The 23,534-nt window shown below is 40.7% G+C and overlaps 1 protein-coding gene and 1 long non-coding RNA gene across 2 annotated transcripts in view; one reads left to right on the top strand and one right to left on the bottom strand.

Annotated features, from left to right (window-relative positions):
* Nucleotides 1-6,229: 6,229 nt before the first annotated feature.
* Nucleotides 6,230-6,670, top strand: LOC119502273. The gene is made up of 2 exons (XR_005210036.1): nt 6,230-6,269; nt 6,556-6,670. It is a non-coding gene; the product is annotated as an uncharacterized LOC119502273 (long non-coding RNA).
* A 1,883-nt stretch (nt 6,671-8,553) lies between these two features.
* LOC119501248 (NACHT, LRR and PYD domains-containing protein 12-like) overlaps nt 8,554-23,534 on the bottom strand; it is a 31,778-nt gene continuing 16,797 nt past the window's right edge. The window contains exons 3-8 of the mRNA XM_037791489.1: nt 21,890-22,066; nt 18,227-18,400; nt 16,826-16,999; nt 11,768-11,941; nt 9,948-10,115; nt 8,554-8,563 (exon numbers count right to left, since the gene is read on the bottom strand). Of these exons, the coding sequence (XP_037647417.1) occupies nt 8,554-8,563; nt 9,948-10,115; nt 11,768-11,941; nt 16,826-16,999; nt 18,227-18,400; nt 21,890-22,066 (877 nt within the window). The remainder of the gene's footprint in view (nt 8,564-9,947; nt 10,116-11,767; nt 11,942-16,825; nt 17,000-18,226; nt 18,401-21,889; nt 22,067-23,534) is intronic.

The raw sequence follows: 23,534 nt of genomic DNA, 5'->3' as shown, positions 1-23,534 counted from the left end.
TTTATTCATATTTGCTCCAATCGCGCCTACTTCAGCTTTAAAGGGACTATTTGTAACTTTCAGAAATGCTTCTTAACAGCGACACCTGTGGCCGTGAAATCAACGAAAGTCAGCGTCGAGCTCGCGCTTGCTCGCTCTAAATAGACATGAACGAGCATTGCTCAAAACAGTGAGGCGACACACGTCAGCTAAAAGCACAATATCCCTCTATATTTCACCTGCTTGGCAGTAATGTTAGCTGACCAGATGAAGGTCTCTCCATGAACATGATTTAGATCTGATCCTAGTGTTGGCTTTTCCTGCATCAGCGCAGGCTGAGGCAGCGGGGCTCCGCAGGGTGTCTCCCTGCTCTCTCCGCTCGCAGCCGGAGTGAGCAGGAAGACACCGGCACCCGGTCGGTAACGAGACGACGACGTAACATTGATCATTGACGCATCACTTCACAAGACACGAGAAAGCTCTGTTGGTCTGGAGGAGCTGCAGCATTTATTTATGCACAAACGTCCACTGTACATTCACTAGATATTCTCAGAGCTAAACTAACTTTTTTTGAAGCATTCACTTCAAGAGGTGGAGCGAGTACACAAGAACGCGCATGCTGTCTGAGTGAAGGCGAGCAGGCAGAGGAGACGAGGCTCCGGCCACACGCGAGCGCGCATATGCGAGCGCGCATGTGTCCCGACCCGATACATTTATATGCTTAAAAAGTTACAAACAGTCCCTTTAAGAAAAAACTTTACCTATAATAACTCGTTCTTTAACGTTAATATAATTGTCATGGTAGAGCTAATTTTATTTCTCCTGGTAACATGAATGAACAAAGCTACGGTATGTTTGTCTTTAGCGACATGTTGCTGTATTTCAACCTGCTACACTGTAAAAACTAGACTCTCAAAGCAGCTTTCCAGCACATTTGGGCGGAGTCACAGTGTGTTTGCATTCAGGTAGCACACTAAACCCCAACTGAAAGTCACGCACACACACACACACACACACACGCACACGCACACACACACACACACACACACACACACACACACACACACACACACACACTCACACACACACACACACACCAGCCTCTGTGCAGACCATGAAAAGCCACTGTGGCATTAATCCTCCCTGGTTTAGAGCCACAGGGCTAATGAGAGCCCCCCCGACCCCTAGTCCTAACAGGAGTGTGAGTGTGTGTGAATGTTGTGGTGGCTGTGGGAATTTAGTCACATGGGTTTGGCTCCTCTCTCTGAGGCTGCTTAATTGCCCTGTTTCCTGTGATATGCCCGATAGTTCCAGACGGTGCATCTGTGTGTATATACATGTGTGAGTGTGACTACAACCGTGTGTTTGTGTGTGTGTGTGTGTGTGTGTGTGTGTGGGTTTGCTCGTGCTCTGACTCGCCTGAAGGAATCTTCTTGCACAGTGCTTGATGTCTGTAGTGAATTGTCAGGGCCAAAGAATTCAGGCACCACATACCAGAGCACTTTAGATAGAAAGGCTCATAGAAATGGTGGACTATGATACATGAAGCGTAGCATTAGCTTTAAGGAAAACGTCCTTTATTTGTTTTACAACCTGGGTATTATTTCTACAGTTCTTGCCATCATGTCTATTGAACACGATAACACTTCACCCGCCAGCTTCATTGCAGAGTTAGAACATGGGGACACCACTATACACTGCTCTGTAACATGTGCTTTGGGGCAAAGAATCACTATATTTTTAACAGGTTTTAACAAGTTCCATTTAACACAAATATCTATACCATGTTTTTTTGGAAATACAAGTCATACATAATAAAGCAAAAAAAAGAAAATAATACAATTGAAACTATGCTCACTGGTGTCTTGTAAGGGGTCCTTTGGAAGTATAACGCTCTGTCTATAAGGGGAACGTCAGCAGTGCGTGGCGGCAGCCTCACTGAATGGCTGCGTGTTTCACGCGTGTGACGTCCACACTTGCAGCGTTGTGGCTGCTGCTGGACTGCTGCTGCTGCTGAACTGCTGCTGCCAGCCCTTTCTTTCTACATTGAGTTTGCCTTTCATAATGGCCATTTCAGTTCATTATATATGTAATTTATATTTATTTTAGACAGAAAAAGTTGAAGAAGCGTGTGCTCATTGTAAATAATAGTAATAATCCACAATAAAAAGCCAGTACTTTATTCATTTATGGAGCTCTCCAAGTCACTGCATGTTCTACAACACTGTTCTGCACATATTTCAGAATAAAAGCCTCATGATAAAAATTAAGGAATTCTGTCCACAGAAAAAACGCTCGAGGGCTTTTATTTTGAAATGAAAGCAGGAAGTGTTGATTTTACAATAAATCTTTACTTTTTTTTCACGTCCGTATTGACATATTCTACAAATACACACATTGAAAGTGTAGTAATGTTGCTGACATGATGTCAATATACAGTCAAAAAATCACTTTCACTGTCTGTTGTTGCTGTGAACCGCGCGCTAGCTCACGGTAAAAATAAGCAAGACCTCAAATATCTAGAAGAGACGCAGCTGACACGCAGCTGAGTCGCGCTGCTCACGCGGGCAGCATGGCTGCTCTAACCTGTTAACACGAACACCGTAATAAAAAATCAACAGGTTCCGCAGCCGCCACGTGCTGCTTAATGTGCCTGTCATGGGCGTAAGGTTCATGATTAGACCCCACGGGGTAGCCTACTGTAGGTTTATCAACGATCCTGAAGGCTCATCTCTTGTTTACTGTCGGGTTTTTCCCGTTTGTGGAAGACAATGTTGGGATTATATATATCCCATCTGGTGTGGGAACTGAGCATCGTCTGTATAGAAACATTTTAATAGTACACTGCATAGTACACACAATACAATCCTTTTCTATATCATGCCGTAAAGACTTCAGTAGCTGACAAAGTTAGCAGAGACAACTGGGTAATAGCCTACTACATGTAGATATTTTATCACTGACCATTTGGAAAATAAAGTGAATGTTCAGCAGCTATTGGTGAGTGGGACCCATTGTGTTATTTATGCTGATTAGACAGCTGGATTCTGACATAAAAATCTTACCTGGAGCACCTTTACAGTTCATAAACAGCTGCTCACGGGGCCTTGTAAAAGATCATGATAAATTCCTAACCTCACACACTGCACACGTAGTGTACAGCACGTATGGACTGTGCATATTTAAACCATTTCACATGTCTGTCCAATCTGTCCGCTGGTACCAAGATATCTAGAACCAATCATGAATGACAGACTTTACCCCGTGTGCTACTGGATGAATTTCATTTTTTAAATATTCCAACAATTTAAAAAGCGTTCTTCAGGTTTTTACTTTTTTCACTGGTAGTAACTGATGAAATGCTAGAAGGTAGAAGCTGAATTAGCTTTATTAGTACCACTGATATCTAAGTATTTGGGAAGTAAAAGATGTAAAACCCCTTTATTTATTCTTGCATGCTTAATTTGAACAGAATACAGATCGGTAATTAATCAAAAGTTTATTTATACCGTCAATTTTGTAATTGTAATTATTTCTCATCTGACTGTCCTTGAATGGAAACGTTTTTAATGGAGCTTTAAACGCGTATGCATTTTAAAGTTTGTCAGTTTAACACTTAATTGCAGGTTTGTAAAACACTATTCATCAATCATGAAGCTACTGTAAATGCTGCAGTGTCAATGTTTGGCTATCTATTGAACATATTGTGTATTTATATCACTGGTGTATTCTAGTTTATTGTAGTGGGTATACTGTGATGATGTGCTGTTATATAGCACTAGGAACTGACTAACAGCAAGAATATGTTTTTCTTGCATTTTTTAGATGGAACGGAACAGGAATTGTGGGGAGAGAGAAGGGGACCGGAAATGATGAAACAAAAACGTGTGACTGGTTGATTATGGCAAGCCGTCTTGAAGCTGAAGTAGGCGAAGTTGGAGTAAATATGATTTAATAAAGTTATTTTTATAAAACAGTCGCTATATCGTGACAGAAGTACACGAGACAGGTAACCTGAAAAAAGTCATGTTCCTCTGTGTCTTCCGGTGTCCTCCGGTGTCCTCCTGACGGCATCTGCAAGATTTCACAGACCGAAGGAAAACAAGCAATAAGAGCTGATCTGAGGTCTGCTGTCCATCTGCCGTCTATGAGAGCTGACTGTCAATCACTCACGAACTCCGACCAAACGGTCAAACTAGACAGCGCTGATCAAATATGAATCAATATTATGTTACTGTAATGCCTATTTCTCTCCTCAAATGTTTTCATAATCATCTTGTAGTCCACGGTTTAGCTGTAAAATGAGAAAGTCTGTCGCCATTGTGAAATCTGGTGAAGGAACGCCAAGTTCCGGTCACATGACCGGAGCACAGCCAATAGGAACTCTCTCTCTATGAAATGACCTGTGATTGGTCAAAGTCTCCCGTCACTGGCTAGATTTTCTAAAGCCTGAAAACAGAGCCATGATGAGGTGCAGAAGTCTAGTTATCTCTCAGAACACTTGAATTACAATATGCTGAAAGGTTATTATGGAATTTTTGCCCAATATATGCTATTAGACACCACCGGGTATCCTACTGCAGGTCTATCAACGAGCCTGCAAGGCTAATCTCTGGTTTACTGTCGGGTTTTGCGGCTTGTGTGAGTTCGGTTTCTATGGTAATTCTTGCAATATTCCATCACTCATTGGGCATATTAATCAGGATATAAAAATGCACCGCGTGGTGGCTGATTATTAATTTTTGTGTAAACAAAGTCTCTGTTGTACATTACACACATTACATTTCCTCTTGTTTTTTTTCATTTCTGTGAACCCCCAACCTTAAAGTTCAAACTGTGCCTATGTTTCACCCCCAAGGGGTTCCTGGAGGCCACCCAAGGAGATGTGCTTGGATCACTTTTGGGCAGTCGCTCAACAGGCACTGGGAACCTATTATATACTGTAACATTGCACTGTGTAGGCAGTAATATACAGTATTTAGTTTAATGATCAAACTCTACTTGACCCTCAGTGTGTGTTAGTATTAATGGCTCATTTAAAGATCATTGCAGACCTTGTGCTTTCCACGACACTGCACAAACAACTGGCATTGACTTCAAGTTAAATGGTATCACCCTGAATGCCTGACTTCATTTCCCACACTAGTAATCCTCCAGGAAATTCTCTAACTGCAAGTGTGTATATATTTGGCCTGACTGGAACCTTTCTCGGTTCAGGCTACAGAAACACCAGTATTTGTGTGGAGTTAAGTGTGCATGGGTACACTAAGAGAAGCATGACTTCATGCCCTTCATTATGGTTATTAATGCTTCATTAATGAAGCACAGTGTCTGTGTGTCTGCACCAGCATGAATGAATTGTCAGAGACTCATTTCTGTTTATGCTTATTATTCATATGGATTATTTGTTGTAAATACAGATGTTCTTTCTTCATTTGTGAAGAATCCATAAAATGGCCAATGTCAACAAATAAAGAAAGATCATCATGTTTATGTCTCCTAGATATTTTAAGCATGAAACGTAGAATGAAGCTAGTGTTATGTTTAGTCCAGCTGTCACTCAGTTTGATCGACCTGTCACTCACCAAACAAACTTCACTTACTGTAACTAGTCACCCTTGCCCATGTATTGTCATCTCCCTCACTTACCTACTCTACCTGTCGTTCTCCTTACTTACCTAGCCCACTCACCACTATCTTTGCCACTTTTCCACCTATGTCATACAGCTTCATCTACCTGTCACTGCATGTGCACGACACATTAGTTACTAGGGCTGGGAGGATTAACCTATCTCCTGATTCAATACTATCACGATTCGATATGTATGTGATTTTTAAGTATTGCGAATTTTAAGTATTGCGATTTATGTTAACTTTTGTACCACTAGACCATGGGAAAAAGTGAAATCATACACTTCTAGGGACTTTTACTTTGGAAAATCTAAAGTAATCCAGTAAAAAGAGATGTCCTGAAGTCAAATATATCAGTCATTGTCAGGAAGTATTTATTACATTTTTTCCAGCAACCCAAAATTATAAAGAATAAAGACATTTCCCTCACAAATTAGTGGTATTTTCTTTTTTCATTTATAAGGGACATGTAATGTTTTATACTTTTGGTGAATATAATACAATCAATCTTATTTACATATATGTGTTTTGTATATACTGTTCCCTTTGTTAACACCTTATTTTGAAAACCAGACGTAGTCACACGTGTATACTTCCTCTAACTTCTCCAAGGTGGTCTCTAGCTCTCCCGTCAGCTCCGTTCTCTTTATACATCCATGGTCAGCTCCATCGGGGCCGTTTGATTGCATTTAACATAATTGTCAGTATATGGGTGCTCTACAGTTGTATCGTTGGCCCATTTGACCACGGAGATGAGAGAGACGGCCGGCTCGACCGCACGTTACCGCAATACGATAACGTTTCCTGTCCATGACAGAGTTAGCATGCAGCTTTAGCCGTGACGTCTAGCTCTGCATTTCCTGCATTGTGTGAAAACCAAAGTGTTTCCATACTTTACTGGATGTGTAGTGTTTACCACTTTGGATTTAACATGTGAGGGTGCAGGTCGTATCCGCTGTTTTCCGCTTTTTCGTTACAGCACACTGCGGCCGACTGTGGTTTGATTTGGTTGACGGATACAGAACGGATATGGCGTCACGGTACTCTGACTACAGTACAACAATAAAATCGGTAACTTCCTTCTGGTAATCAACAAATCTATTTCAAAATCAGCGAATGGATTTTTTCCCCTCACCCCTTTCAGTTACAGTATAATAACTAAACTAAGTTCCTGCAAACTGCACACCCACCGGTATGTAATATATTAAAACTAACTGGTATAAGCATGGTTACTGGTTGAAATGACCATTACTGAACCAAAACCTTTTTATGCAAGATGGAAAACATAAATCATCATTGTAATTTCTTCTTAATTGTAACCAGCACTTGACTGACAAGAAGATAACAGGATTCGCCAAGGGTGTTGAGTGCCCAACATTTTTCTCCAGATTACTGGAGTTTCTAAAGCCCTCTGGCTTTGCACATGTTGGTAGCCCCACCTCAGGTTACGTCTACCTGAAAGTGCCTTGGATTCCAGAGTAACTCAACAACCCCTGAGAAGCTTGTTTTTGCTGACCTCCGGTGGTTTAACCTCTCACCTTGCTGCGGTGAAATACAGGAGCAGCAAAACACTGCTTCTCAGCCTGGTGCTAAATAACTCTTTATCCACCTTATTCTCGGGGGGGCGTTACTGTAGAAATGATTATGGGCCTAACTTCCATTGAGGTAGCGGAAGTAGCAGTAAACTAGTTAGTCCCATAGGCTAACCGTAGTGGCTAACCACCAACGGCGCTTCTTTTGAAGAGTAATTCGCCGTCAATTTAGTAAATCCTGCTTTATTTTTTAACAGATACTTAACTAACGTTAAATTTGCATTTTCTAAAATGTCCTTGCGGAGCTCTGGTACTTGTTTAGCTGTTCGCGGCTGTACTAACAACCAGACAGAGCTAAATTTGTGGCTTCAACAACAGTGTGTTGAACATGCACCCAAAACAAAAAGGGATTGTTTTTGTGACCAACGGTACAGTTTCCATCGCCTACCTTCAAACGGGGAATCCAGAAGACTGTGGCTGAGAAACCTAAACTTGAAGAGACCACCCTAAACCCCGTATGTGTGCTCATTTCATTTTGTCGACAAAAATCTAACGGAGGAAAACCTGTATTCTACTTTGTGGTTGGGCTACGAAAGAGCAGCGGAGAAGAGACGTTGGGTCCTTAAAGGACTGACAGCAGAGCCAGGAGAACATCAGGTATGATTTCATGTGTAGGGAGGACACAGCATTCTAGCGTTGGTTTAATGACAGCCAGCTACTTTCACTATTTTCTGTACAGTTTAAAATGTAAGGCAGTTTATGACACTGAGTGCAGGGCAGCGTTTGACTAAAGATAGTTTAAGTACGGTTATCTGTGTGTAGAAAATAAAACAAAACCTTGTTACTGTGGAAGTACTTCGACCAAAATTTGAATGTTCGGATTTCAATATATAAGGAACACACACACCTAGAAAAAATTTAAATAATAATAATAATGGACCCGTTCTTTAAATAGCAGGCACCTCGATTGCACCTTCATTATGCTACACCCGCTTTATTGTGCTGTGGGCTTTGGCGGGACGGTGGTTGAAGCGGCTCTGTAGCCTCTGCACCATCCCACGAAGGTGTGGAGGGCGCTCTTCCTGAGGGCTTGGTTTTAATAGGGTAACTTTATTAACTTCTACTGTTATTTAGAAATATGTGTAAATAAACAGCAAAACTCCATCGTTCCACAGAGTGGAGCTGCAACACAAAGCAAAGCAGAAAGATCTATTTAAATGTGTTAATCTACAGTTATGTTGTCATAAACTGAACTATTCTGCAGAGGCATTTTGGGTTCAGAATATATGAATGAATAAAAAAAAAGAGTTAATAAGATCCAGGTCCAGGTGGTGAACCTCTGTGGATCATCAGGACACAGCTGATCCTCTCAACACATCCACTTTTCTGATCACTCAGACTCTGACAGAGATCACTCCCAGCTGATGAGAGAAGAAGACAACAGAAGTCATGAATCAGTGTTTACAGAGACTCCCTTCATCAGCTGTCAGTCAGTGATGCAGCACACAGTTCATTTATAAAACTATCATTGGCAGAACCAACCTCCATATCTCCACTCACTACTCAATATCGCCAACAGTAACTGCAATTTATGCTCTAGCAAATTCATCAGTATGGTCGTTCCTAAAGTCTGCACCTCCTTTGGTCGTCACTCATTCCAGTTTGCTGCTCCTAGTGACTGGAACGACTTATAAAAGATACAAAAACTCCACACCCTCATCCCGTTACCCTCCTTTAATAACTCATTACAAGAGATAGTTTCTGATCACTGCGCCTGATCCTGAATTTGCCTCTCTGGAACACAGCACATATATATATTTATATATCTATTGTTGTATATACTGTATATATTGTGATGTTTTAATTTTGTCTAATGTTTTATTGCACTTATCATACTTATGTTCTATGATCTAATATCTTGTATGGCCTTGCCTTCTGTCACTGCCTCTTGAACCAGGTCGTCATTGTAAATGAGAATTGGTTCTAAATTGATTTATCTGGTTAAATAAAGGTAAAATAAAAATAGAAATAAATCATCCAGTATAAAGAGCAGCAGGGACTTCAGTCTGTGTAGCGTAGCCGGCTTCCTTTCAGCTCTCATGTTAACGTATTGGAGTGAACACACTGAGCTCAGCACTCACAGACCTGCAGAGACTTTGGGCATCAAGTCTGTAGATTTCACTGAAGTACACAGTGGAAATAAACTGCTGAGAGTCCTGAACGCATCATTACTGCAGAATCAGAGAGATATTCACTGCTCACCTTAATGATGGATTTACTGCTGTTAGGGTTCAAAGGTGTTAGAAAACAAGGTCTCAGTGACATTTGAATTACAAATGATTACTGGACTTCAGCAGAGGTTCTGGTCTGTATAAAGACCACGTCATGGTTACTAAATGTAACGATGGTTCTATGAAATAAGAGCCAGAGATTTGAGGCTTCAGTCAGACTGATCTCAGAGCTGTGACAAAGATGAACTGATCATTGAGAGAACAAACACTTTCTGATCAGATTTGATGGTATGACAGTTTGATGGATGAGGACCACTGTCTCTATACATGTTGTGATGCTGTCACCTGTAATCCAGCTTTATATCCTGGAGACATGAACACAACAACAACAACATCTTCTTCACATCAACTCTAACACATGATCACAACAAGCTTCTGGCTGATCTGATTGGCTGACTGTTCTCTCTCTCTCTCTGTGTCACCGTTCTCCTCTCACAGTTTAACTGAGGAAACACATCACAACAATACTGCTGAAACCAGCATGGACCGACTCCGACCCTCTACTGACCTCAGAGTCTCCAGTATACAGTTTGGACTCTCAACAAGATCAGACAGCAGCTTCACTCCTGAATGCTTCAGGTCGTTGTTCTTCAGATACAGCTCTCTCAGATGGGAGGGGTTGGACTTCAGAGCTGAGGCCAGAGAAGTACAGCTGATCTCTGACAACCTGCAGCTCCTCAATCTGAATAAAGAATAAATGATGAAGATAAAAAATCACTTTATAATCCAATCAGATGTGTTCAGGTTTTAAATGTGTAGATCAACATTACTATGTCCTAATCAATGATCTTTTCCCTAAAATGAGTAGAGTGACTTTGTCATTGTGTTATTGTGGATCATCATAATGTCAGCCTTCTACAGACATCATCCAGATGTCACCACAACATTCATACACCTATTCATGTCAACACACATCAATAACATGCTGCTGATCTCTGTGTTCATCTATATGTGTGTGTGTGTGTGTGTATGCTGAAGTATCAATAACAATGATCAGACATTATTTGTGGAACACATTGAAATTAGCAGAAAGCAGAGAAATATTTCTACTTCATGAAGTAAACTTGATGAATGTTAAACCAATATTAGTTCAGATGATCTTCTGTATCCAGATGTGACCATTTACCAACAATGATAAACATTAATTTACTTTAACAACTAACAGTGGACATTTTCTACAGTTTCTTTAAAGGGACTGTTTGTAACTTCTTACACGTATAAATCACCCGGGTCGGTGTCCCATGCGCGCTCACGTGTGGCTACGCTGTTCAGACTCAGATTCCAACACAAACTACACGGAAGCACCAAAACCTCAAAGTTGTCTCTAGTGAAGCCCGTCTGTTAAACAGTGTTGGCCGCGGTTGGAGGACGCGGGGGAGACCGTAGCTTTGGTTTCCAGGGCCGGAGTCTCTGCTGTACTCTGCTCCTCTGCCTGCTTGCCTTCACTCAGCCTGCTCCACCTCACGTGCATGCGCGCACACTCCACACTGCAGAAGACTTCGTAGCTCTGAGAATATCTAGTGGACGTTTGTGCAGAAATAACTGCTGCAGCTCCTCCAGAACAACAGAGGTTTCCTGTGTCTTGTGAAGTGACGGGGCTCCGCAGCGAGAAACGTTATCGTCTCCGACCGGGTGCCGGTGTCTCCCTCCCACTACGGTCGGGAGGCTGAAGCAGGAAAAGCCAACACTAGGATCAGCATTGATTCATGGAGAGACCTTCATCTGGTCAGCTAACATTACTGCCAAGCAGGTGAAATATAGAGTGATATTGTGGTTTTAGCTGACGTGTGTCGCCTCACTGTTTTGATCGATGCTCGTTCATGTCTATGTAGAGCGAGCACAAGTGCGAGCGTGAGCAACAGGACGCTGACTTTCATTGACTTAATGGCCACGGGTGTCGCTGTTAACAAGCAATTTCTGATTCTTACAAAGAGTCCCTTTAGGAAACACAAGTCTTTTATGACTGCAGACTAAATTTAATTCAAGAAACATGAAAATATGGGGCGCCTGGGTTAGCTCAGTTGGTAGAGCGGGCGTCCATGTATTAAGGCTTGGTCCTGACCGCGGCGGCCCGGGTTCGAATCCGGCCTGTGGCCCTTTCCGCATCCACTCTCTCTCTCCCCCCTTTCAAGACTCTATCCACTGTCCTGTCATAAAAATGGAAAAATGCCCCCAAAAAAATAACTTTAAAAAAAAAAAAAAAAAGAAACATGAAAATATGAACAAGAAGACATTAACAACTTTATGGATGTAAGTTATGTTTGTACATAAATCAGGTTCAATTGTTAATTAAACCTATAAGATCTATAAAAGTAACAGAGTCAGTGAACTGACCCCAGAGTATTCAGTCTACAGTGTGGACTCTCCAGAAAACCACACAGGAGCTTCACTCCTGAATCCTGCAGCTCGTTTCCACTCAGCTCCAGGTCTCTCAGACGGGAGGGGTTGGACTTCAGAGCTGAGACCAGAGAAGCACAGCTGATCTCTGACAACCTGCAGTCCTTCAATCTGAATAAAGAATAAATGATGTAAGTTTAGAAGACAACGTTTCTGCTTGAAATCATTCAATGTTTAATAATGTGTTCAGAGCTGAAGAAGGTTTAGAACGTAGAAGTTTAGAAAATGTAAACTCCAAACACCTGAAGCCAACGGGATTCAAGATTCAAGATTCAAGATTTGGATTTGCCACATACTCATACAGGATGTGCAGTGAAATGCAAAGTGGCAGTGCTCACAAGATTGTGCGAAACAACATCAAGTACACAAATAATTTTAAAATTTGATAAAAATTGTAGGGACAATGGCATTATTTACAATGAGAGGGGTCTATATACAATATGGAATATAAATATAAGTGTATGAATAGAATAATATTGAGTGTGTGTGTATTCTCTGGATGTGGCCGCCCTATGTGTGTGTGTGAACGTGTATGGATAAGAGGGGCAGCGTGTGGCGCTGGATGCAGGTTAAAAACTGTAAAATACAAAAAGTGAAACAGAGCTCTCATTAATATGAATGACAACGTGCTGCTACTTCAAAAAAGACGTAGTGACTTCACCTTTAAAACTCTGACAGCTCCACCAGTGGATCCATCTATACTAACTCATGTTGTGCAGCCAAACACAAATAAAAACCCACAGAAATTGATTGAAGTTTCGACTCAAGATCTCAAAGTTTCAAAATATGTCAAATATGTCAGGATGGATTTTGTGGGAAAGGGAAGAAAATCAGGCAACAAAAAACTCAGCAAAAAGTACATTTGCTACTTACACAACGTGCGCGCTGGGCATGAAAATGACAACTTCGTCGGTCTGAAACTGTGCTGTGCGTCACTTTGCGCTGGGTGTAAGATAGGGCCCTCAGTGTGGATCAGTATAATATCAGCCTTATGTCTGCAGTTTAGTGTCACCACAACTTTCACATCATATTAATCTCAGTACAGAAGTAAAAAATGGTGGCTAATAACCGAAGTAAACTGTGGGATACTATGAAGAAAATCACCAACACGGCTCCATCTCATAAAAATCTCAGCACCCCCAACGATCTGCAAAAAGCAAGGGAGCTAAATGACTTTTACCTGAGATTTGAAACAAGGGACTTTTCTTCTGAATGTAGAGATGTTTCTAACTCAATCTCTGTCTCTGAGCAGGACGCCAGGTTGGTGATGGAACCTCATCAAATAAAATCACTTTTTAAACAACTCTGTACTAAGAAGGCCACAGGGCCAGATGGGATATCTGCTTTTCTTCTTAAAACATGTGCAGAGGAGCTAACAACAGCAAGGTGCCCCATCTTCCAAAAATCTGTGGACTCTCACACCATCCCCTCCCTCTGGAAGAAATCAATAATCACACCGGTCCCTAAAAAAACATGCCCAAAGGTCAACAATGACTTCAGGCCGGTGGCTGTGACATCCATTGTCATGAAGTGTTTTGAGAGGATTATGGTGACACTGCTCAGGAAGGAGGTGGAGGTGCATTTAGATCCTTTTCAGTTTGCCTATAAGCGAGGCCGCAGCACAGATGATGCTATTAAATGTATCACTCATTTGGTAAGTAAACATCTTGAGGATCCAAAAGCTTATGCACGTGTGTTGTTTGTTGACTTTAGCTCAGCCTTCAACACCGTGCAGCTGCACTTGCTCATGGGAAAGATGAGGGAGATGAGTGTAAATCCTTTCACCTTAAAATGGTACCTCTCCTTTCTGACAAACAGAACGCAGCAGGTCAGGGTCAACAGCGCCCTCTCAGACCCACCCAGATCGATCAGCACTGGTGCCCCTCAGGGTTGTGTTAGCTCCCCAGTTCTCTTTACATTATACACAAATGACTATAAGCGATCCCATCCTGAGAACTTTATTATTAAGTTCTCTGATGACACAGCCATACTCAGCCTGCTACACAGGGATAGCAGCCCACTGGACGATTTCTCTGAAATAGAGGAATTTGTGCAGTGGTGTGACAACAACCATCTTGAGTTGAATGTGAGGAAGACAGAGGAGATGGTGTTTGACCCAAAGATGGTGGGTGACCTCAGGCCTGTGGTTATTAAAAATACACCTATCACATCGACAACACTCTCAGCTGGAAGCTACATGTTGGAAACCTCTGCTCCAAACTTCAACAGCGGATGTACTTCTTACGCAGACACAGGTTCTATGGAGTGGAGCAGAAGATCATGTTGCTTTTCTACCGGGCTGTCTTGGAAAGTATTGTAAGATATGGCATCACGGTCTGGTACGGTAACCTGACTGTGCAGTTGAGGTCACAGATTTCTCGCCTGGTGCAGACTGCCATGAAGATTATGGGGTTCAAAAACCACCCTACCCTCCAGATGCTTTATGAGCAGTCTGTCATCAGACAGGCACAGAAAATTGTGTCAGACCCAACTCACAGCTTACATCAGGAGTACCAACTTTTACCTTCTGGCAGGAGATATAGAGGATCCCACGGTGCAGATTGAACCGTTACAAACATTCATTCTTGCCGATGTCTATTAAACTCCTCAACAACTCGTAACATAAAGCTATCATAATGACAGTGCAATATGTTAAATAGGGACAGTGCAATATGTTAAATTGGGACAGTGCAATATGTTGCATATGTGTAATATTGGACTATTGTCTGTGCAATATGGGCAACACGGTAGACGGTGCAGTGCACTACCGGTGCAATACCTGCCATGGTGTGTGTGATAGTGTGTGTGATAGTATGTGCCATTATGTACATGGACTTTGTATGTGTTGAAACATCTGTTTCTGTGAAACTGTTTCCCTGTCTGTAAATGACTCCTAAATGTGCATTAAGGTCTGTTTATAAGATAATTACTTTCTGCAAGCTTTTATTTTGAAAGTCGCCTTTTTACATTACGTGACTTTTATTTTGACGCCACCTCCTGGCGGAAGAAGGATACTGCTACGGAGTTTTACTGAAGGAGGGAAAGCACGCAATTGCGCTGCTTTATTGTCATCATAAACTGATAATTAAGCGCCTAGCCAGTACGGGAACAAGGTATTGTGTGTTTAATATGTTTTATGATTATATGCAGTAACATTATGTGATTTAGATGAACGCATTTACAGTGTGTGTGTTTAATTGTGTTGTCATTCTGACGGTCTTGCTAACATTAGCTTTTCATGGGCATTGCTGTAATGCTAGCTTTCTAGCTTTTCATGTGCACATGTTGGGCTTAAGGTTTGATTGGTGCTAATGTGTATGGCAAATACAGTATATGGATAAGGTTTGTAATGTTTACATTTTTAGTAAGAGCTCATTGTATTTTATTTGTCTGTCCTTTAGCTCTTACGGTGTTTTCTGAAGAAAAGGTGTTTTAAAGAAGAAAGGTGTTTTCTGAAGGAAGGATTTTACAGAAAGCAAAGTGAATTTGTGTTCAAAATATGGCTGACGGCTGAACATAAATAAAAGGCTTCTGAAACATCAGTACGCTTCACCATTGTCTGGCTGGGGTTCGCTACACTGTCTGATGTGGAATTGTTTATTATTGTTGTTGATGCTGTTTTAATTTAGTGCTTGAAACTGCAGTTGGACAGAGTCCAGGAAAAATTTCCCCACGGGGACAATAAAAGTATATCTTATCTTATCTTACCTCAGAGTCTTCAGTCTACAGTGTGGACTCTCCAGAAAACCACTCAAGAGCTTCCCTCCTGAATCCTGCAGGTCGTTGTTACTCAGATTCAGCTTTCTCAGATGGGAGGGGTTGGACTTCAGAGCTGAGACCAGAGAAGCACAGCTGATCTCTGACAACCTGCATCTCCTCAATCTGAATAAAGAATAAATGATGTAAGTTTAGAAGACAACGTTCCTGCTTGAAATCATTCAATGTTTAATAATGTGTTCAGAGCTGAAGAAGGTTTAGAACGTTGAAGTTTAGAAAATGTAAACTCCAAACACCTGAAGCCAACGGGATTCAAGATTCAAGATTCAAGATTTTGATTTGCCACATACTCATACAGGATGTGCAGTGAAATGCAAAGTGGCAGTGCTCACAAGATTGTGCAAAACAACATCAACTACGCAAATAATTTTAAAATGTGATAAAAATTGTAGGGACAATGGCATTATTTACAATGAGAGGGGTCTATATACAATATGGAATATAAATATAAGTGTATGAATAGAATAATATTGAGTGTGTGTGTATTCTCTGGATGTGGCCACCCTATGTGTGTGTGTGAACGTGTGTGGATAAGAGGGGCAGCGTGTGGCGCTGGATGCAGGTTAAAAACTGTAAAATACAAAAAGTGAAACAGAGCTCTCATTAATATGAATGACAACGTGCTGCTACTTCAATAAAGACGTAGTGACGTCACCTCTTAAACTCTGACAGCTCCACCAGTGGATCCATCTATACTAACTCATGTTGTGCAGCCAAACACAAATAAAAACCCACAGAAACTGATTCAAGATTCAACTCAAGATCTCAAAGTTTCAAAATTTGTGAAATATGTCAGGATGGATTTTGGGGAAATGTGAACAAAAGGTATATAAGATAAGACATCTACAATATATTTTTTAGGAATAGTGGAGTCATAAAATCAAAGCATACAATTCATACAATTTTTACAAAAAGTAAATACAGAATATATTTGTTATTGTCTGAATTTTTTCTTTATATTTATGTATTTTTTGTCATAATTTCTTTGAAAAAAAAACGTGTTGAAAGTCAGGTGTTGTGATATATGAAGGTTTTAATTGTGTAGCTTAACATTGCTCTGCCGGTCAATGGACTAAACCACTGCAGAAGAAAATGTACTTTAGCATTAAGATACTCAGTGTGGATCAGTATAATATCAGCCTTACGTCTGCAGTTTAGTGTCACCACAACTTTCACATTATATTAATCTCTGTACAGAAGTAAAAAATGGTGTCTGACCCCAGAGCCTCCAGTCTACAGAGTGGACTTTCCAGAAAACCACAAAGTAGCTTCACTCCTGAATCCTGCAGCTTGTTGTCACTCAGAGTCAGGTATCTCAGATGGGATGGGTTGGACTTCAGAGCTGAGACCAGAGAAGCACAGCTGATCTCTGACAACCTGCAGCTCCACAAACTGAATAAAGAATAAATGATGAAGATAAAAATGACTTTATAATCCAATCAGATGTGTTCAGGTTTTAAATGTGTAGGTCAACATTACTATGATCTAATTAATGAGCTTTTCTCTAAAATGAGTAGAGTGACTTTGTCATTGTGTTATTGTGGATCATCATAATGTCAGCCTTCTACAGACATCATCCAAATGTCACCACAACATTCATACACCTATTCATGTCAACACACATCAATAATATAACAAAAAAAAGCCTAGCATTAAAGCTTCAGTAGGCAGTATATTCTTGGCATCATTGGGCAATAATTCCATAATAACCTTTCAGCATATTGTAATTCAAGTGTTCTTAGAGATAACTAGACTTCTGCTCCTCCTCATGGCTCTGTTTTCAGGCTTTAGAAAATCTAGCCCGTGACGGGAGACTTTGACCAATCACAGGTCATTTCATTGAGAAAGCATTCCTATTGGCTGTGCTCCGGTCTTGTGACCAGAACTTGGTGTTCCTTCACCAGATTTCACAATGGCGGCGGCGTCAATAACTTTCTCATTTTACATTTAAACCGTGCACTACAAGATCATTCTGAAAACATTTGAGGAGAGAAATAGGCATTAACGTAACAGAATATTGATTCATATTTGATCAGCGCTGCCTAGTTTGACCGTTTGGTCGGAGTTCGCGAGTGATTGACAGCCGGCTCTCATAGACTGCAGCTGGACAGCAGACCTCAGATCAGCTCTGACTGCTTGTTTTCCTCCGGTCTGTGAAATCTTTCAGATGCCGTTAGGAGCACAGGAGGACACAGAGGCACATGATTTTTTTCAGGTTACCTGTTTCATGTACTACTGTCACGATATAGCGACCATTTTATAAAAATAACTTTTTTTAATCATATTTGCTCCAATCTTGCCTACTTCAGCTTTAACTAAACTTGATCAATTTAAAAACAATATTAGTTCAGAGGATCTTCTGTATCCAGATGTGACCATTTACCAAAAATGATAAACATTCATTTACTTTAACAACTAACAGTGGACGTTTTCTACAGTTTCTTTAAGAAAACAAGTCTTTTGTGACTGCAGACTAAATTTAGTTCAAGAAACATGAAAATATGAAGAAAAGGACTTTAACAACTTTATGGATGTAAGTTATGTTTGTACATAAATCGGGTTCAAATGTTAATTAAACCTATAACATCTATAATAGGAACAGAGAGTCGGTGAACTGACCTCAGAGTCTCCAGTCTACAGTGTGGACTCTCCAGAAAACCACATATTAGCTTCACTCCTGAATCCTGCAGGTTGTTTTTACTCAGATCCAGGACCCTCAGATGGGAGGGGTTGGACTTCAGAGCTGAGGCCAGAGATGCACAGCTGATCTCTGACAACCTGCAGTCACTCAATCTGAATAAAGAATAAATGATGTAAGTTTAGAAGACAACGTCCTGCTTGAAATTATTCAATGTTTAATAATCTGTTCAGAGCTGAAGAAGGTTTAGAACGCAGAAGTTTAGAAAATGTAAACTCCTAACACCTGAAGCCAACAGGATGCAGGTTAAAAACTGTAAAATACAAAAATTGAAACAGAGCTCTCATGAATATGAATGACAACGTGCTGCTACTTCAATAAAGACGTAGTGACTTCACCTCTTAAACTCTGACAGCTCCACCAGTGGATCCTTCTTTACAAACTCATATTGAATAGCCAAACACAAGTAAAAACCCACAGACATTGATTCAAGATTTGACTCAAAAACTCAAAGTTTCCAAATATGTCAAATATGTCAGGATGGATTTTGAAGGAAAGGGAAGAAAATTAGGCAACAAAAAAATCAGCAAAAGTACATTTGTTACTTACACAACGTGGGCGCTGGGCATGAAAATGACAACTGCGTCAGTCCGAAATTGTGCTGTGTGCCGCTATGCACTGGGTGTAAGATCGGGCCCTCAGTGTGGATCAGTATAATATCAGCCTTACAGTATGTCTGCAGTTTAGTGTCACCACAACTTTCACATCATATTAATCTCAGTACAGAAGTGAAAACTGGTGTCTGACCTCAGAGCCATCAGTCTACAGTGTGGACTTTCCAGAACACCACACAGCAGATTCCCTCCTGAATCCTGCAGCTCGTTTCCACTCAGATCCAGGTACAAAAGATGGGAGAGGTTGGACTTCAGAGCTGAGACCAGAGAAGCACAGCTGATCTCTGACAACCTGCAGCACATCAATCTGAATAAAGAATAAATGATGAAGATAAAAATGACTTTATAATCCAATCAGATATGTACAGGTTTTAAATATGTAGGTCAACATTACTATGATCTAATTAATGAGCTTTTCTCTAAAATGAGTAGAGTGACTTTGTCATTGTGTTATTGTGGATCATCATAATGTCAGCCTTCTACAGACATCATCCAAATGTCACCACCACATTCATACATCTATTCATGTCAATACACATCAATAACATGCTGCTGATCCCTGTGTTTATCTGTGTGTGTTCAGAATGATCAATATCAATAATCAGACATTATTTGTGGAATACGTTGAAATTAAGAGAGACCAGAGAAATATTTCTACTTAATTAACTAAACTTGATCAATTTAAAACCAATATTAGTTCAGAGGATCTTCTGTATCCAGATGTGACCATTTACCAAAAATGATAAACATTAATTTACTTTAACAACTAACAGTAGAATTTCTCTACAGTTTCTTTAAGAAGCACAAGTCTTTTGTGACTGCAGAATAAAGAATAAATGATGAAGATAAAAATGACTTTATAATCCAATCAGATATGTACACGTTTTAAATGTGTAGGTCAACATTACTATGATCTAATCAATGAGCTTTTCTCTAAAATGAATGGAGTAACTTTGTCATTGTGTTATTGTGGATCATCATAATGTCAGCCTTCTACAGACATCATCCAAATGTTACGACAATATTCATACACCTATTCATGTCAACACACATCAATAACATGCTGCTGATCTCTGTCAAGTCTGGAATTAGAGGATCGATATCAAATCAGACTTGTTGGACTGTTGGTAAGAAATGACTTCACAAGTTCAACTGAAACTAATATGAAGATTCAGCAGTCTGAGTCCGACAAATCAAGTGGGTGTTTACTAGGGCTGGGACGATTCAACTATCTCCCGATAGTTCAATACTATCACGATTTGATATGTATTGTGATTTTTAAGTATTGCTATTCTACAAGTATTGTGATTTGATTTTGCGATTTATTGTGATTTTTTATAACTTTTTTAACACTAGACCATGGGAAAAAGTTGAATCATCAGCTCCATCATAGCCGTTTGAATGCATTTAACATAAATGTCAGTATATGGGTGCTCTACAGTTGTAGCGTCGGCCCATTTGACTACGGAGATGAGAGTGATGGCCGGCTCGACCGCACGTTACTGCAATACGATAACGTTTCCTGTCCATGACAGAGTTAGCATGCAGCTTTAGCCATGATGTCTAGCTCTGCTTTTCCTGCAATGTGTGAAATCCAAAGTGTTTCCACACTTTACTGGATGTGTAGTGTTACCACTTTGGATTTAACATGTGAGGGCGCAGGTTGTATCCACGCAGACCCTCCGCCGTTTCCTACTTTCTCGTTTCAGCTCGCGGGCGGCCGGCCGGCTGGTTTGTTTTGGTTGGAACGGATATGATGTCACGTCACTCAGACTACAACAATAAAAGTGGTAAACTCCTTCTACCTCCGCATAGACTCAAATGGAGCAAATATATTGATTCTGGCATTAAAAAATCGATTTCAAAACTGTAAAAAAAATCGCGATACATAGGTGAATTGTGTTACTGGCTGTTTCCTGGTTTTAAAGGCTACATTACAGTAAAGTGATGTAATTATTTGAACTTACCAGATTGTTCTAGCTGTTTTATTATTTGTCATTTACACTTTGTCATGAGATCCACATTACTGATGATTATTTATCAAAAATCTCATTGTGTACATATTTTGTGAAAGCACCAATGGTCAATCCTACAATATCGATATCGAAGAATTTGGTCAAAAATATTGTGATATTTGATTTTTCCCGAAGTCACCCAGCCCTAATACATATAACTCAGATGGATGAAGCCTCCGATTAGTTTAAGATGAACTTCACAGGTAATTTTACACAGAACAAGACTGTGGATTTTGTCTTCATCTGGTAACACTCAAGTTATACGGGGATTGCTTCACAGAGAGAAGGAATGATGACAGACATCAATAACTCTTTGAATTTACATATGAACATAAGAGTATTGTATTCAGATAGACTTGAATAAAATATGAATCTGCAAAGAGGTTTTGATGCAGAATATTTATTTGGTTGTTTTTGCAATCTAAATGTCTGCGGCTTCAAATAATTAGACAATGCTGACATGAAAACAGAGCACAGTTAGATCTGCTGTCAAAAAGAATGTGGGAATAACTTAGAACCATAGAAACCTGTAATTTGATGGCGTCGTTCATAATCATCGCTTAAGTGCCTTTAAGTTGGTGCAATACGTGTTTGTTGAAGAGTGCTGCACCTTTAGGCATATTCAAAAAGAGTGCTACAGGAATGAGTCCTAAAACCCAGAAATGAGTTAGCATTTTAGCACTTCCTGTTCCCTCGTCCGGACGTCAATCGGTTTTTAGTTAGATTAATGAAATCAGGTCTGTGGTTAAAGGTCCAGTGTGTAGGATCTGGCGGTATCTAGCGGTGAGGTAAGGAGATTGCAACCAACAGAAGCCTCTCCTGTGTGCCAAGCGTGTTGGAGAGCTATGGTGGCTGACGTAAAAACAAGAATGTCCTATTCTAGAGCCATCTGGAGCAGAGCCAGTGCATAGAGAGTGTGTGTACAAACTACATAAGTTACAGTCAGTGAACTGACCTCAGACTCTCCAGTCTACAGTTTGGACTCTCGAGTCCAGCAGAAAGCAGCTTCCCTCCTGAATCCTGCATGTTGTGGTTGCGACTCAGGTCCAGCTCTCTCAGATGGGAGGGGTTGGACTTCAGAGCTGATGCCACAACTTCACAGTAAATATCTGAGAGTTCACATTCACAAAGTCTGTCATGACACACAAATTACAAAATATGTTATTATGAAAGAGGACAGTTTATATTTATTTCATACATTTGATGACTAAGTTTGATATATACTCCTTTGATCAACATTTGCTCCTCACATCAGTGGTTCAGCTTATCTTATCTCACTGTTTGAAATGAAACAATAATTCTCATCACTGTCTCTCAAATCTGTAAACTTTTAATATTTGTTTTTCTTTAATCTTTCAGATGGAGAGAGAGAAAATGTAGTTACATTGAGGCTTCCCTAATGTTCAATCTGTCAGTGTGATCTGATCCCAGGTCTGTCTCCACAAAGTAAGCATGAGGCCTTCTCAAACTCTGATTGTGGGTGATGCTGCTGTTAAAGATGTGAAAAGCATGTGGAGTAAAGACATCAAAGTACTCTGTTTTCCCAAAGATATGGTCTCTGATCTGGCAGAAAGAATCCTGGATATTGTGACTGCACACCCAAATGTGAAAAATGTGGTACTGCACATTGGGTCGCATGATGTTGTGAAACAACAGTCTGAAGTGCTGAAACGGGACTTTACTGGTGTGCTTAACACGGTCAGCTCTGTGAATGCTCAGGTGTTTATCAGTGGACCCCTGCCGCCGATCAGAAGAGGAGTCGAGAGATTCAACAGGTTGCTGGGACTGAACACATGGCTTTCCATAGCATGCAAATCCCACTCAGTGCATTTTATTGACAATTTTAACTTTTTTTGGGACTGCAGACATCTCTTCAAGGCAGATGGAATCTCCCTAAACAAGTCAGGAATAAAATTGTTCAACTCCAACCTATTCTACTTCCTGCGTCATTCATCTGTTCCCTCTGCCAAGGACGCGAGATAAGAGGAATCACCACTAGAGGAAGACACAACACAATGTGCCAGGGACCCTCAAGGAGAATCATTTCACCCCCCACCCCAGGCCAGCCCTGGGATACGGCAGAGACAAGAGGAGGCGTCCTCCTCCTCGCTTATCACCCTTTCTCCCTCCTCCCCCCTCTTGGAGTTCACTGACTACATGAAGGAGCTGGTCAATGCTGGAACTAAAGTGACTCCCTGCCCTACACCCATTTTCTCTCCCATAATCCCCCCTCGGTGTCCACCTCGAACAACTTTGGCACCATCTCCACAAACACGACACCCACCACCTCCTTCCCCTCCACGATTGAATCAGCCTCTGTCTCCGCAGCCTGATAGGGATGTTCCTTTACAAAATCCTGCAGCACAAATTGATATGTGCTGGGTCCAGGCTTCAAGGCTAATGATACACGTGACTATTTCCAGGACAAGCTGGGGCCCTGTGTGATGAGAGCTTCTTCTATCTCAGCTCTTATAAGTAGTAGAAAAAGAATGGTGAATTAGCGAAGAAACAGGAAGATTTTTACTGATTGTGCAAATTTATCAATTTTAGCACTGATTCCTCACCAGCCAAACCATGTCCCAAAAAATAATAATAATGCT

The sequence above is a fragment of the Sebastes umbrosus genome, chromosome 14 (genome assembly GCF_015220745.1).
Source record: "Sebastes umbrosus isolate fSebUmb1 chromosome 14, fSebUmb1.pri, whole genome shotgun sequence".
Taxonomy (NCBI): domain Eukaryota; kingdom Metazoa; phylum Chordata; class Actinopteri; order Perciformes; family Sebastidae; genus Sebastes; species Sebastes umbrosus.
This window is presented reverse-complemented; position numbering and strand designations above follow the sequence as displayed.